The sequence below is a fragment of the Fonsecaea monophora genome, assembly GCF_001642475.1.
Source record: "Fonsecaea monophora strain CBS 269.37 chromosome Unknown Scaff82, whole genome shotgun sequence".
NCBI classification, from domain to species: domain Eukaryota; kingdom Fungi; phylum Ascomycota; class Eurotiomycetes; order Chaetothyriales; family Herpotrichiellaceae; genus Fonsecaea; species Fonsecaea monophora.
This window is the reverse complement of record NW_019174013.1, coordinates 79,196-93,554: the sequence shown is the minus strand read 5'-3', so window position 1 is coordinate 93,554 and position 14,359 is coordinate 79,196. Positions and strand designations below refer to the sequence as shown.

General features: G+C 51.8%; 6 protein-coding genes across 6 annotated transcripts; 5 read left to right on the top strand and 1 right to left on the bottom strand.

Moving 5' to 3' along the window:
- Window positions 1–923: 923 nt before the first annotated feature.
- Window positions 924–2,293, top strand: AYO21_08942 (hypothetical protein; the record flags this gene model as incomplete). Its single annotated transcript, XM_022658882.1, has 3 exons — window positions 924–1,118; window positions 1,280–1,346; window positions 1,482–2,293. The coding sequence occupies 3 exons, from the start codon at window positions 924–926 to the stop codon at window positions 2,291–2,293; spliced, it is 1,074 nt and encodes a 357-aa protein (XP_022508821.1).
- Window positions 2,294–2,695: 402 nt separating this feature from the next.
- On the bottom strand, window positions 2,696–3,155 carry AYO21_08941 (hypothetical protein; the record flags this gene model as incomplete). The annotated part of the gene is made up of 2 exons (XM_022658881.1): window positions 2,696–2,795; window positions 2,851–3,155. The coding sequence occupies 2 exons, from the start codon at window positions 3,153–3,155 to the stop codon at window positions 2,696–2,698; spliced, it is 405 nt and encodes a 134-aa protein (XP_022508820.1).
- A 736-nt stretch (window positions 3,156–3,891) lies between these two features.
- On the top strand, window positions 3,892–5,572 carry AYO21_08940 (hypothetical protein; the record flags this gene model as incomplete). The annotated part of the gene is made up of 2 exons (XM_022658880.1): window positions 3,892–3,986; window positions 4,051–5,572. 2 exons carry the CDS (start codon window positions 3,892–3,894, stop codon window positions 5,570–5,572), a joined length of 1,617 nt encoding a protein of 538 aa, XP_022508819.1.
- Window positions 5,573–6,343: 771 nt separating this feature from the next.
- AYO21_08939 (hypothetical protein) lies at window positions 6,344–6,915 on the top strand (the record flags this gene model as incomplete). Its single annotated transcript, XM_022658879.1, has 4 exons — window positions 6,344–6,359; window positions 6,418–6,627; window positions 6,691–6,801; window positions 6,857–6,915. 4 exons carry the CDS (start codon window positions 6,344–6,346, stop codon window positions 6,913–6,915), a joined length of 396 nt encoding a protein of 131 aa, XP_022508818.1.
- Window positions 6,916–9,735: 2,820 nt separating this feature from the next.
- AYO21_08938 (hypothetical protein) lies at window positions 9,736–11,346 on the top strand (the record flags this gene model as incomplete). Its single annotated transcript, XM_022658878.1, has 4 exons — window positions 9,736–10,066; window positions 10,119–10,411; window positions 10,459–10,580; window positions 10,635–11,346. The coding sequence occupies 4 exons, from the start codon at window positions 9,736–9,738 to the stop codon at window positions 11,344–11,346; spliced, it is 1,458 nt and encodes a 485-aa protein (XP_022508817.1).
- Window positions 11,347–13,265: 1,919 nt separating this feature from the next.
- AYO21_08937 (hypothetical protein) lies at window positions 13,266–14,027 on the top strand (the record flags this gene model as incomplete). The annotated part of the gene is made up of 2 exons (XM_022658877.1): window positions 13,266–13,711; window positions 13,766–14,027. 2 exons carry the CDS (start codon window positions 13,266–13,268, stop codon window positions 14,025–14,027), a joined length of 708 nt encoding a protein of 235 aa, XP_022508816.1.
- Window positions 14,028–14,359: the final 332 nt, after the last annotated feature.

Here is a 14,359-nt window from a genome sequence, read left to right as displayed (position 1 = left end):
TCCGTGCAGCAGCATAGATCAGTGCATTCTCGACATTCCCCCTGTCCCAAGGCCGGCTACTGACTTGAAGCAAACACGCAATGCAGATCTAGAGAGGCTTGACAGGCGTATATGATCTATACACATTAGATTTAGGGCTTTGTTTTCTCAGTCCAATAGAGAAATTAGGAACATTTTTTCAGAAGACATTGCGGACGAAAAGCAAAAACTCTGCCACATCCTCCAGTTGAACAGGAGGATGTGGTGAGCTAAAACCCGGGTTCGCAGGGTTTTTTTATTCGGTTCGGCGGAGGAGGGAGGAGGAGGAGGACGAGGTAGGGAGGTCAGTGATACTAACTGTATACCCCTTGTATCTGTATTTATATCGCTCGGAGGGAGGATCGGTTGTTGACAATTCGTCATCAGAACGCCTGCAAGCCGAATGCTAGTTTGACCAGTTCTGGCGAGGAATTGTGGAAGGATTTCTGTGGTGTTAATATTTATCTATTAATAAAAAGTGGGGCTGATCAGGTCTGGAGGTTGACATATCTTGTCTCTTTTTCGGGCGCTACAATCTTTCTTTATGCTGCACACACTCGTACATGGCTCGATGGATGGCATGTTGTTTGAATAGGTCGGTAGGTGGATTATCTAGTCATTCGCTAGTCCTATACGCCATGCGCTATTCGCGGATGCGCTGTCCGGCCCGCCTTGGGGCACTTGTACAAATGAAGTATGAGGATGACGACATTAAGATCGAGCACTGGTCGCCTCACGCTCCGCTATACACGCAAGACGCCATTCTGCTACATCCTTACATGTGCAATCCAACTCAGTCCATTCCGTCCGAGTGAGAAGAGACATCATCATTTCTGTGCTCTCTCTTGATCCATTGAATCAAATAACCAACCTCTCAATTTCATCGAATTTCTGCGGTGGTCAAAATGCGACAACATTCGTCCCCACATTTCCTTGCGCTCTCCATCAGTCTCAGTCTGAGTCTCTGTCTAGTGACAACGCTTCTGCCTGCGTCGCTGGCGGAAGACCAGGTCCCCATCCACCAACACCCTCTATCAAAAACTCCGATCAAAGAGATCCCGCATGTTGGCTTGGGGTTATGGAATTCCAAGGACGAAGATGTCCGTTTCTCCCCCGTTATCACCACCGTCGTGTTGTTATTTTTGTATTGAAATTCCCCCACCATCGTAGAAACCCTGGGGGGTTTTTTTAACGTGTCTGAGAAGGGAACACTTATCAAAATGCTGACATTGATATTCCCGTGGGAAATCTTTTACTGCAGGCTTCAAACGCTGTCGAATATGCTTTCGAGGCGGGATACAAACACCTCGATTCGGCTGCTGCTTATGGTAAGTCGGAACGCCTAACAACCCCAGGGAGATTTATTCGAGTCTTACAAAGATCCCATTCCTCCTCACTTGGGAAGGGATTAGTCAGAGTTTGATCTTGACAAAGGTCAAAACGAGGCTGACAACTCTCGATAGACAATGAAGACTTTGTCGGACGCACACTCAGCAACTCGTCCGCAGCCCCCTCGCGCCACAAGTACTGGATCACATCCAAACTGTGGAACACGGCGCACCAGCCCAAGAACGTGCGGCCGGCGCTGGAGAAGACGCTCCGCGACCTGCACGTCCCCTACCTGGATCTGTACCTGATGCACTGGCCCGTGGCGTTCTTGCCGGGCCAAAAACCCGGCCGCACCGTCATCGACCAGGACACGAGCATCCACGACACATGGGCCGCCATGGAGGAGCTGGTGGCGGCCAACCTGACCCGGCACATCGGGGTGTCCAACTTCTCGCCGCGCCAGCTGGACAGCCTGCTGGCCAAGTGCAAGATCCGGCCGCTGGCCCACGAGTTTGAGACCCACCCATACCTGCAGCAGCAGGAGTTTGTCGACTGGCACCTCAAGAACAACATCACCGTCATCGCCTACTCGCCCCTCGCAAACATGAACCCTACCTACGACGGCAAGTACTCGGACCTACCCCCCATCCTCGAGGACCCCTTCTGGACCGACCTCGCCGCCACAAAGAACGTCACCACCGCGCAGGCTATCCTCGCCTGGGGCAGGCAGCGCGGAACCATTGTCATACCCAAAAGTGTGCATCGAGATCGGATCGAGGAGAATCTGAGGTCGCTCAAGGTGTCTTTCACGGACAAGGAGATGCTGAAGATCGTAGAGCAGGACAAGAGGTCAAGGTTCAACAACCCAAGCAAGAGTTGGGGTGTCGAACTTTTTGAGGGATTGGATGATGGCAGTAGCCGCTTCATGGTCGACGAGAAACTCTGACTACGGCATGCTGACAGAAAAGTGCTTTGGAACAGCGGCATCGGAGCACAATGTAACCTGGAATTGCCGGAAAAACATATAGGGAAGATCTGGGCACAATGAGGAAACATCAAAGGATGCAATGTTGTATATTTTACGCCTGTGTGGATACAAAACTTCAAGGGCATGACTTCAAAGACCAGCACCAGGACGTCCTTCGCTTGTTCGAGCACACCCTTTGTTGACCTGTAGGATATACCCCTAAACCGCGCTCAATCACCACCACCTTAAAATGAAACAACGTCGCACCAACGCCCAACGCTTATGAACCAATGCAAGGGGTATGCGCGTAGCCATCATGTCCAGTCATGGCGAACTCCATAGCAATGGCCAAGATCGTGCTCGTGCACATTAACTCCATGTCTAGTCATCAAGATCCTGGTGACGAGCCAAGACCTTTCGCTGGAATTCCTCAGGGTCACTCTGGTGAAGTTGGGCGGCTTCGCTGTTCAGCGGACTGGAACTGCACTCGAGTATCAGTATCGCAGTTTATTTTTCAAACACAAGCAAAACCATACTTGTTGGGCTCTCCCAGTAAACTCTGTAGACTTAACAGCACGGTTTGGACATTGTAAACAGCACTCCACTTGTCCTTTAAAATGTCGAGGCATATCCTTCCGCTGAAGTCGATGTTGGGATGGTAGACCGGTGTCTTGAAGATGACGGTGGGGGCACGGTAAGGATAGTTGTTGGGGAATTCGAAGCTGAGTTTGAAGGTGAGGTCTGCATAGGCTGTATCTCTGGGCCCGATCAGAGTGGCGGTCCAGTGCAACATGTTGCCGTCGGTGTCAGGGAAGGCAGAGATGCCCGGCGTGGGAGACATCATGAGGCTCATAAGTTCGGATTGAAGTCTGCTTGATAAGCCCCGTGCTTTGAACGCAGTGAGGGAAGAGAGTGGTCCTACCGTTTGGTGACACTCTGGGTGTCTGCTTTCCTGGGCAAGGCACTGAGTTTCTGTTGCTCAGCCATGTTAGGGTATCCTGGAGCAGCGTTCTGTGAGTCCTCAAGCGAGAAATCCATGTTGGAGCTGTATTTAAGCTGCGGGCTGCAAGCGGCCAGAATGCGAGTAAAGGAATGCTGAAAACGGAAGAATGGTCTGGACAACTACAGTTTTGACAGCAGTGGTTGTAGACCCGCAATACGGAGAGTAATGACTGGAACTGAGGATAAGTAAAAGATGAAAAAGATGTCAAGATGATCAGGGAAAGCGAAGGGTGAAGTTGTTGAGTTGAGTCGTGCTTGTGCTGGCAAGATCGACTGCGCCCAAGAAAGTTACAAATGGTAGGGAAGATTGTTTACCCTCAGTGGTCGACTTTTTGGTCGCTGTAGTAACAGCACTGTGAAGCAGCCCCCCAAATGACGTCGACTGCGCGTGGGGCGTAACCCGGGGCTTCGGTCAACCACTTCATTACTGTTGTCGCGCCTCAGTCTGTAACCCGACGCGTTGCTCCGCGTGGTAAACCATTTGGAGGCGTACCGCTATCATGGAATTACCGTCGATTAATGCATAGCCTTGAACATTGTCCTGCTCGACCTGAACATCGTCGCCAACCTCCGTCATGAACGGGATCCCTCACTCTCAGCTGGCACCTCTGCCGACCCAACTGCCTTTCCGAATTGTCTCTCCCACCATCGGCTCTGGCGCATACGCATGGTATTTGACTTCCTGCCCTCAGTGTTGCAGTGCATTAGGGAAATTTGCTGATGATTCCATACAGCATCAAGAAAGCCGCTCCTCTCAGCTCCGATAATCCCGTCTTTGCAGTCAAATTCATCAATAAACTATTTGCACAGAAATATGGCCGCATCAAGCAAAAACAATTGGAGATGGAGATATCCCTACACAAGCACATCGGCCTCCACAAGAACATCATTGAGTTTTACCACCACGGTGATGACCCTGCTTGGTTTTGGATAGCAATGGAATTGGCCGAGGGCGGTGACCTTTTTGACAAGATTGAAGCCGATGCTGGTGTTGCAGAAGACATTGCACACGTCTATTTCACCCAGCTTGTCAGTGCAATCGGCTACATGCATTCTAAAGGCGTGGCTCATCGAGATATCAAACCCGAAAATGTTCTTCTGTCTGCGGATGGAGACCTCAAGATTGCAGACTTTGGAATGGCCACGTTATTCGAATACCACGGGCGGACGAAACTCGCAACTACGCTGTGCGGGAGTCCACCCTACGTTGCCCCAGAAGTCCTGTCGTGTAGTACGCAAGGCGGAACGAAGGGAAGTGGTTACGCAGCCAACGTGGCGGATATCTGGTCTTGTGGAGTGGTCCTGTTTGTTTTGCTTGCAGGAAATACGCCTTGGAGCAGACCAATCGAGGGTCGTGATGAGTATGGGAGGCCGAATGAGTTTAGCGAGTATGTCCAGAGTAACGGCAAGCCGTCCGACGAGTTGTGGGACTCCCTCCCCTCCGAGGTCCTGTCCCTTCTTCGAGGTATGATGAGAGTCGACGTCAAAACGCGCTTCTCGCTTGAGGACGTGCGCCGGCATCCCTGGTTTACAAGACCAAACAGATTTATGGACCAAAAGGGCCGATTGAAGGACCCGATCACAATGGCCACAAATATGTTTGAAGCGCTCCATGTTAGTTTCGATGCAGATCCCTTTGCAGGTACGCAAAGGAGTCGACATCAAGACGCGATGGAAATCGATGGGGCTTTCAGGACCAAATTCGCATCAACCCAACCAGAAACACCTGGCGAAGATATGCTATTTGACTGGGGTCGACCTAAGCAACTTGCTATATCAAGCACGCAAGTAGGAGCAGGTCTCACGTCGGCAACACAGTCGATGACCACAGCACAATATCTCGAAGACGAGCCATCGATGTCACAGTTTCAGTCTAACCCCAGCGTTCCTCTGAGCCGGACACAGATGGCTCGGCGGTTTCATGACATTTTACCCTCTTCGGGGTTGACGAAGTTCTATTCTGGGTGGACGTTGAATCTCCTTGTCCCCAATATCCTAGAGGCTTTGAGCCGGCTTGGGGTGCCGAATCCCAATATTCCTCGACCTACGGCTGAAGACTATGAGTGTCTGGTCAAGGTGAAAACGCAGGATAGCCGTGGCTGTCCCTTAAGTGGCAACATTGCAATGGAAGTGGTCAGCGAAGGCCTGATAGAGGTGTGTTTCGTCAAGGCATCGGGTGACCCGTTGGAGTGGCGAAGGTTTTTCAAGCGCATGGCTGTGCTATGTCAGGACGCGATCGTTAAACCAGAGTTTTGAGAAGATCCTGCGGTGTGGAACATCACGCAGTGTTCCGTGGGATCCCCAAAAAGCAATGATACCCAGACTTTTTGTATAGAAAACGTGTTGATAAGGTAGACCGTGCCCTCCCTACTTTATCTCACACAAAACATATTATATTTGCGTCGCGTCTCCCTGAATGTTCTGATCGTTCTAACCTCAAGACTGATATATTGGTTGGCACCAGGGAAAGCGACTGTGGAAGGAACCTCGGGCGTTTTAGTATTTCAGTATTTGCGCCGTCTTCAGAAATATTCTTCGTGGCTCGCAATGACTCTCTAAGAAAGTCCTGAGCTAATATCCTTTGATGAAAGGACTGAATACTGCAGATTCTTCCGAGTCACGCGTTCTCTATAAGAAATACATCTCAGCATGATTGCGTATGTAGGGTGCGACATCGGACATGTATTCGCAGCGAACCCATGGCGTAGCAGGAAAAGTGAGGTGGTGCGGATTGAGCCTCGGCGTTGGAAACGAAAGCTGGTGGCAGGGGCTTTCACATGTTTTCCTAAGCGCAAGATGACTTCATCTTCGGTTTCCGTCCTCGCGGCTCATCTGCACAATGGCCATGTGATCATTCCCGACTGCAACTCTTGCTCCCATCTCCATAAATATCGAGTTCGTCACGCTCGAATACCTCTTGAGCCGACCCGTTTCGTCTTGTGCTTTCTCCCTACCCGGCGTTTTCACCATCACTGAGTTTTCCGTGTCTCCCAGTCCTCTCCTTCTAATCCCGGAGTCTGCTACAGAATGTCTCTCAAGGACGGTAAGCAGCCCTTCACACTTTGTACCCAAGACGTGACAGAACTAACTGCAGCCTTCAGACGCCTTTCCTTCCTCCGTGGCCTTTGATGCCATCAATGAGTCCCTCGCCTCCAACGATGCCGAGCGGAAGAGTGCCATCAAGCAAGGAGGCGCCGTTTTCGCCTTCAAGCTGACCAACAGCAGCGGCAAGGAAGAGGCGTGGTATATCGATCTCAAAGAGACTGGAAAGGTTGGCAAGGGCGAGGCCCCCGCGGGCAAGAAGGCTGATGGTAAGTTTTCACCCGGCCACCAGTGGAGAAGAGAAGACAGGAAAGACTAAACGAGGTTAACAGTGACACTTCACCTCTCCGACGAGAACTTTGGCAAATTACTCGTCGGCAAGACGAAAGCCCAGGCGCTATTTATGGGTGGAAAATTGAAGATCAAGGGAAATATCATGAAAGGTACGTCTGTCAACGTTGGGCGGCGAGAGGATGGAGAGCTAACGAGCATGAACAGCAACAAAGATGGAACCCATTCTCTCAAAAGCTGGCGGTGCTGCCAAAGCCAAACTATAGATGTGACAATATCAAAATCAGATTCTGAAACATGTCAACGGAACCTCGAAAGAGCAGAACTATATCGTTACAATGCCGCAGCTTCCCATCGCGCCTGGTGCATTTGACCGAGGGCGCAATGGTAGGTGAGGCATCGGATCAAACAACATATACGTTGCCTGAGTTCTGCAGACAGTCCATTCCGCTACTTCGTGGATTGCCCTTGGTGCCTTTAACCTGCTTGCAATTCACCCTTCTGCTCACCTTGAGCACCTCGACTATGCTACCTTCCAATGGGCTGTCTGCCCCTTTCTCCAGCAGCCTCGAGGCACATCCACACTACCCTGCGTGAATCCTCCATTCTTCCCCCGTTTTGTGCCCAGATGTGTCTGAGATTCGTCCTTGTGGTTTTTGTCTGTCTTGTTACCACCCCTCTGTTTTTGTGTCCCGTGTTCTTTGGCCACCATCTGAGCTCGAGAGAAGGGATTAGTTCACGTCACGAAGTCGAGGAAGGGCATTGGTGCACACTTGGCGAGTAGACCACTGCTAGACACCCTACTGTCCTCATAGGGGAGTTTTCGGGCTGGTGCATTTACAATTTGCAAAGGTATTAATGTTGTTTGTCTATTAGCCTTCTTGTCAGGTCGACGGAACTCGAGAGCAACCAGCGGAGTGGATTTGGTGAACAACATCCAGACTTTCGTATGTCACTGGACATGAGCGCAGCCAGCACCCACAGCATCGCGCTCAGGGATTTTATCGCGGCTTCCATATCTATAAACCCAGGCGTTATCGACCTAGACTCTTGACTGTCCAGTGAATCTCGCAATGATATTCGCTGAGCCCGATGGCGCATGCCGTGACCAACCTTTGGCCGTTGTATCTGTTGTTTTCGTCTGGGGCCGAATATTCCGAGGTTGAATTCTTGGGCATTTTGGTTTGCATGTGAGATCCCAGCCAGCCAGCCAGCCAGACCAGCGCCAACCTCGTCAACCACACTTTCCCTTTACTCCTTTCGTGCTGTGCACCGAGCCCAGTACACTTCATGATGTTCTGCGTCTTGTCGTATTTAAACACGAACCTCCCTCGCCTTTACGGCCGACATGCTCGTCCCATCTCACAGAGATATTATCGTTATATCACTCCTCCGCATTGTTCTGCGGTGTGCCCTATAGCTCTCCCTGTCTCAATGTTAATGCCGTGGACTATCTAGCAGTCCTTTATCATGCTCAGTATTTGTGACACAGGTCCCAGGGCGAGAGCTGTTCCTACGAGCCTCATCTCTCTCTCTAATCAATTGCACCAGGAGACACTACCCGGGCTGCCCACAGCCCACGCATCCGGTCTTTCCAAGGGAGCAGCTCTTTTCTCGACAGCACATTGAGTCGGTCACCTTCGGATCCTTTGGGACTCGAAGCGAGTTCACTTTCCCAAGATTGTACATCAAAAGCCCCGTGCCGGATCATGCCTATACGGACATCTACGTACCACATTTGCCCCCACAAACACAACGATCACCTACACTCACCACATCTGCACAAGGGGCTCTTGGCCGCTTGATGCCGACCAGGATACCTTTGATGATACACATACCGCTTTGAAGATAGCCTCAAGATACCGACACTAAACCCCTCTGCCAACCACATGCGCGACAAGCGTTGCTGGAGGATGGAGAGGGGTGAATTTTCCCACCCAGGCAACGATTGATACACGTTGCGACCAAATCTCTGATGGTCTGGGAGTTTTGGGAAGTTGCAACACAAAACTGGACGGCCCCTCTCCAAAGAGCCGAAAAATTTCCTGATAACGAAGTCGCCATCGCCAGATGACAACATTGCACGAGCCGAACCACGTCCCCAGACCCGGGCGAATGAAGTGACATGTCGACTGTCAGCGATCGGTCCGGGCCTGTCACACCATCACATCCATCACATTCACGAGGTCTGATGGCTATGCTTATCATGTGAAGCTTTTCCGTGTCGGCAATTGGCAACCCCCTCTTTTTCCCTGGTGCAAAAACCGCTGCCGCCAGCCAAAAATTTCCACAATCAGGAATTGCACCTGTTTTCGGGGAGCGTCTGAACGCTGACAGAGATTCGCCGATGAGATTCGGATTATGGAAGTGCAGAAAGCAAGCCTTACCGAATATGCCATTTGCAATTCACCACCTTTGCAGGACCCTGGCGACGGGATCGCCGAACCCAGGCTGATGGATTGTTATGATAGGCTGTCAGACAGTTGGAGAGCCTAAATTCTGCAGGGAGTCCAGCAAGGGACAGCCAAATCTAACCTATGAGAGATGTTCAGCGCACGGACCACCAAACGCCCAGCCAATACTCTGGAGAGTTGGACAAACACTGGATCAGGTATAGCTCATTGAAGAATGCCACACTTTAGGTAAGCCAATGCGGCTGGCTTGAGTGAACTTGGGATTCATCGACGAATACCTGGCGAGCCACTTCCATTACTCAGTGGCTAGAACCTGGACGGGCCGCTTTGCCTTGCGGCCATGAGACTCCAGGACGTCTCACCAGAAGGAACTCACCTCACAGGCCGCCTTTCTCCACCCGCGAACAAAATGGGAAGCAGCACTATCGCTGTCTTCGCAGATCTGGTAATTCACTCTGGCAAGGCTGCGCGATGATCAGACTTGAGACTCCTCAATGCTCCCGCCAGGGAAAGATGAACTCATGGAACTCAGCTGGGCAAGCATGGCACTCTTGCTATATAGACGCCGTTGGAGGATGGAGTGTCGTGAATCAATTCGAGCTGTTACGCTGCACTTGCGTTGACCATATCACTATCAGTTCGCGAGCCCCAAGTCTTGTCATTCCGGACGAGATGAAGAACAGAAACCCATCCTGGGGATCCGTCAGGTCCAAATTGACGCAGGAGGGGTACATGTACAGGATGAAGCTCGGAAATCCGGCGGCAAGTGCCAGCAGCCAGTCTGCGCACCGCCGCCACTCTTCATCAGCTTCGTCGTCGTCGGCTCATGCACAGCCTTCTCATCCCGCGGAGTCGATGCCACCCAGGTCTGCTGCAAACGAGACAGTCACAGACGGGGGCAGTGCTGCCTTCCAAACTGTCGTCGATCTCCTGGAACATTGGAACCTTGGTGACAGCCTCAGGATGGACCACGAGCTGGACCCAAATGCGACATTCGAATTCTGTGAGCCGTCTCTCTCCGATTGACTCTGTCCCAGCTAATTCTCGTCTGCCAGTGTTTCAGTGTTATGCTCCTTTTGCTATCCACCGCCGACACAGAACAATCCTCTTTGAGCCGGGCGACTTCCTCGATGGAGTCATGTTCCAAGATCGTATGGTCGCAAACGCTGTGCTCGTTTGGGCGGCAGACATGCGAGAGCGATTTGGACCGGGAACGCAGAGTACAAGCGACATGCTTTTATCACAGCGAAACGATGTTATCCGAGAGCTCCGCGAAAGAATCTCTTCGACGGAGACATGTGCCTCTGATGCTGTTATGATGACAATTCTTCTGCTGGTTGGGACTGAGGTAATACATCCCTAGTTATGGTCAAGCTCTTCTAATGACACTTTCAGCTTCTCCACGACAACATCGATGCGATGGGGACTCATCTTGGGGCCTTACGGCACATCATCCAACTTCGGGGCGGAATGGACAGCCCATCGTTGAGCAGATGGGTAAAGATTCCACTTCTCCAGTAAGAGTTCACTGTCCAGGGTGTCCCAGTTATGCCATTGCTGATCAATCCCAGGTTCGAAAACTTCTTGAACTACCGACATTTTGACCATGTTAAGAGATCCAGCTTCGAGGATGCGTCGCAGGTAGCGGAAGCATCTCACCACCAACCTCTGCCGGTATCCCGTGCTCGGCTGGACAAGTTACCCCCGGGGTTCTCAGAACTGTTCTGCAGCAGTCCTATCAAGATGCCGCTCCTGAATCTCGTGGAAAGAATGTCCCTATGGACTCTGCAAGTTGCCGACCTTCCCGAGGCAGGAGGAAATGGGGACCAGACCGCAGCAGTGGTGCATGCAATGACGTTGGATGCATTTCGGGCATTTGACCTGCTTCAACAGGACCAGCTCGAGGAGAAGGAGCGGTTGCTGGTGATTGGCCTGTTTTCCTTTTGCATCTTCATGAACGGGGAGGCGATCTACTCGGTGATGGAATGGGCTCAACGACTTCACTGTATGACCCTAGTTGGCAAGCCTATTGCCCCAATCGGGAATGAATGTCGCCCGAGCATGATCTGGGTCGCGGCCATGTTGATGGCGACGGGAGGAGAGGGTTCTCCAGCATGGCAGTTGGGAGGGCAAATCATGAGCGCGTGCAGTGGTGCGAGTGCTGGCTTACAGGCCATACTCCAAACAAGTCAGCGATATTTTTGGGATCAACAACTGACCATGAGACTGACTGGCGGCACGGTTGGAAGCATGCATGGCAATCTCTTCGGAGATGGGGTATGATTCGGGTAAGTGGATGCAATCTCTGGCATTGAACCGAACCTAGAGTAGGACTGCGGCTTCTTGGGACAGCGGGAAGGAGGGGTTGTATAATTCATTATCTATTCGTTATGCCTTGATAGTGTACTGAGTAGCTCTTGTTGGAATCATTGTCACATAATCAGTCTGCGATCCATCCGCGCGCACACGTCACCAGAGGGCAAATTTCCGCCTCAACATCCAGCAAACCTCGTTCATCAGGTGGGCAGGAAGCAATGAAATCAGGGGCTAGCATGGCGTCTTGTTCGCAGATGGATTCTTTCTTTTCTAAAAGGTAGATGAAGTGGAAATGGGGTTTGGATTACCGATTGGCTCATCCAGCAAGCCCAGTAGAGGGTAGAGGGCTAAATATATATCTTTTCCCCGGAAAGAGGCCGCGCGAGGTGGACGGTTTCCCAGGTGAGAAAAGTGACGCCAGCACCCGGGGGGAATTTCGGTCTTTTCCGTCTCGTTCGAGCTGCGCTGGTGGCGAACCTGTGGTGAGAAGACCAGAAGTGGTGTTGTTGATGACAGGTTGTCGGCACCTAATGGTCAGTGTGTTGTTGGCTGAGAAGAGACGTGCGCTGAGTGACAGCCTCGCATGGCCTATTTTGGCACATGGCGAGGCTGTGGCAAACATGCATGGGGCAGGTGAAGCGGCACGAGCGGTTAGTCATCCTTCGAGGCGACTAATACCATCACTAGCTACTATAGGTGCCTTGGGTATCCATGACGCCCCCGAGCGCCCACAGCACCTGCTGCTAGCCATCCACTAAGCTGTTTAGTAGGCGGCATAACTCGCCCAGCAGCACTAACTACTGGGATGTTCCATTACCTGCATCCCCCAAGTCTCCCCTTTGCTTGCTGGTTGCGTGTCAGCCTCTATCCGCATTGCAAAAAATCCCAAGCTAGGGCGCTTCCCTCTAGTCTCCACGAATCCACCCTTCTCTCTTCCTCTCCCTCTTTCAGTCTCTTCCTTTTTGACGGCACCAGACACCAGACGGCTTCAGAGCTAGTTACCAGCCAGCTGCGCTAAAATCTATTTTCGACTTCTACCCTTTCCAAACACTAGCTTTTTGGTTCGGGATGTTGCCTAGGTACGTCGTACGCCATCATTCTGTGGATCAAATGTGATAATGGCTTTTTTTTTCTTTTGCTCTTCTCAACCGGCTAGTCTGCGATGGGGGTCCCAGAAGGATTCAGGAGCTCAGGGTGGTGACGAGGATGGTGGTGTTGGTGAATGTGATGGTGCCGGTCTGATACGGGAGATGCGGTTCGTGTTTCCAATGCGTTTCGGCCTCTCCACCAAGACTCAACCGGGCCAAACAGGCGCTTGCTCTGGTCCAATCTACCCCCTTGGACCTCGTTACGATCGCTAACCGTCTTGGGCCAGAAACTACGGAAACTCGACGCGGTCCAGCTGCCCAGAATCCTTCCACCTTCCCTTTGCCTGTTTCCCTCGTCCACCAGGCCGTTAACCAACCAAGAGATTTCAAACGTGAAGAGTCTGGAGTCGTCAGGGTACGAGGAGGTTGCGCGTCGTCAATATTCCTGTCTATGATCCCCACTCTGTCTACTGGATATCTGCCATTCGCCGCGCAGGAACCCGAGTGAGGTTGCTCAAACACTCCCTGTTTGGCTAATTTTGGTCAATTCGTATCTGATCCCTGTGCCGGTACCTCCCTGGCCGCACTCTGTTGCGGGATATAAAGAGCTGAGAAACTTCCCGTTGTAAAAAGAGGCTCTTCCTTCACCTCTCTAACGTCCACCCCCAACGAATACAAAACCCGACCAAACGTTCAATCTTCTTTACAATTGTAATTCTCCTATTCTCATAGCAGAGCTATCAACCCTATCGTCCCGTGACAAGACAGTTCATCTCACATCTACACTTCACATACAAAATGCAGTCCCTACTTTCTTCAACCACCCTCCTGTTCGGTGTGCTGGCCACATCAGTCCTCGCCAACCCTCAATACGACTACGGCGGTTCTTCTGGTTCTTCGACTTCTGCTTCCGCAGGCAGTAGTGCGACTGCCGCCGCGGCCCAGGCCTCATCATCCAACATCCACTCTGTCACAGTTGGACCCGGCCTCACCTTCACTCCAGACACCGTTACCGCTGCAAAGGGCGACTGGGTTGAATTCACCTTCGGCGAGGGTCACAGTGTTGCACAGAGCTCATTTGATGCACCCTGCGTACCAATCAGTGGTGGCGCTGGTGTGTACTCCGGATTCCCCAACGATGGGGATGTGTGGCGGATCCAGGTCAACAGCACGGACCCTCTGTGGCTGTACTGCTCGGCGACTGGCCACTGTGAGGGCGGTATGGCTCTGGTCGTCAACCCACCGTAAGTCCCATTGCTCCACTCACGCAACAAACACATATGCTAACCACTCTATAGATCGAGCGGCAACACTCTCGATGCATACAAATCTGCTGCACAAAACGCCCAGGGTTCTTCACCGGAGACCGTTCAAGGTGGCATCTTCGGTGCCGCGGTCGCTAGCTCTTCGGGCTCCAGCAGCACTCCTTCAGCTTCGGCAACCACAAGCGGTTCCAGCGCCAGCGCTTCTCCTTCTGGCAACGCCGCTGGCGCCAACATGGTCTCGAACGGACTGATGGTTCTTGGGGCAGTTGCTGCCGGTGCTGCCGCTATTCTGTAAATAGCCTTCGCGCATGAAGCGGGGTGTTTCGTGGGGATCTGGGTTTAGGGGGGCATGCAATATATTTATTTTCCTCTGAAGTATCCCTGATAGAATGGCCAAAAAAAAAGATGCCGAGCATTTTGACAGCCTGCCTCGTTTTCGCTTGTCTCTTTCTCTTTCAGATTTTATTCCCTGCATCCCATTATCCGCAAGGAAACTTTTGGAGTCTCCGAGCAATGCGGGTACCGAATGTTAAAAAAGTGCCCATCGAGTCCCCTATATGTATCTGCTTTAGTTTGAACCCAATCTTGTCCTTGGTTATTGCGTCTCTTACGACTCGGGGGCCGAGA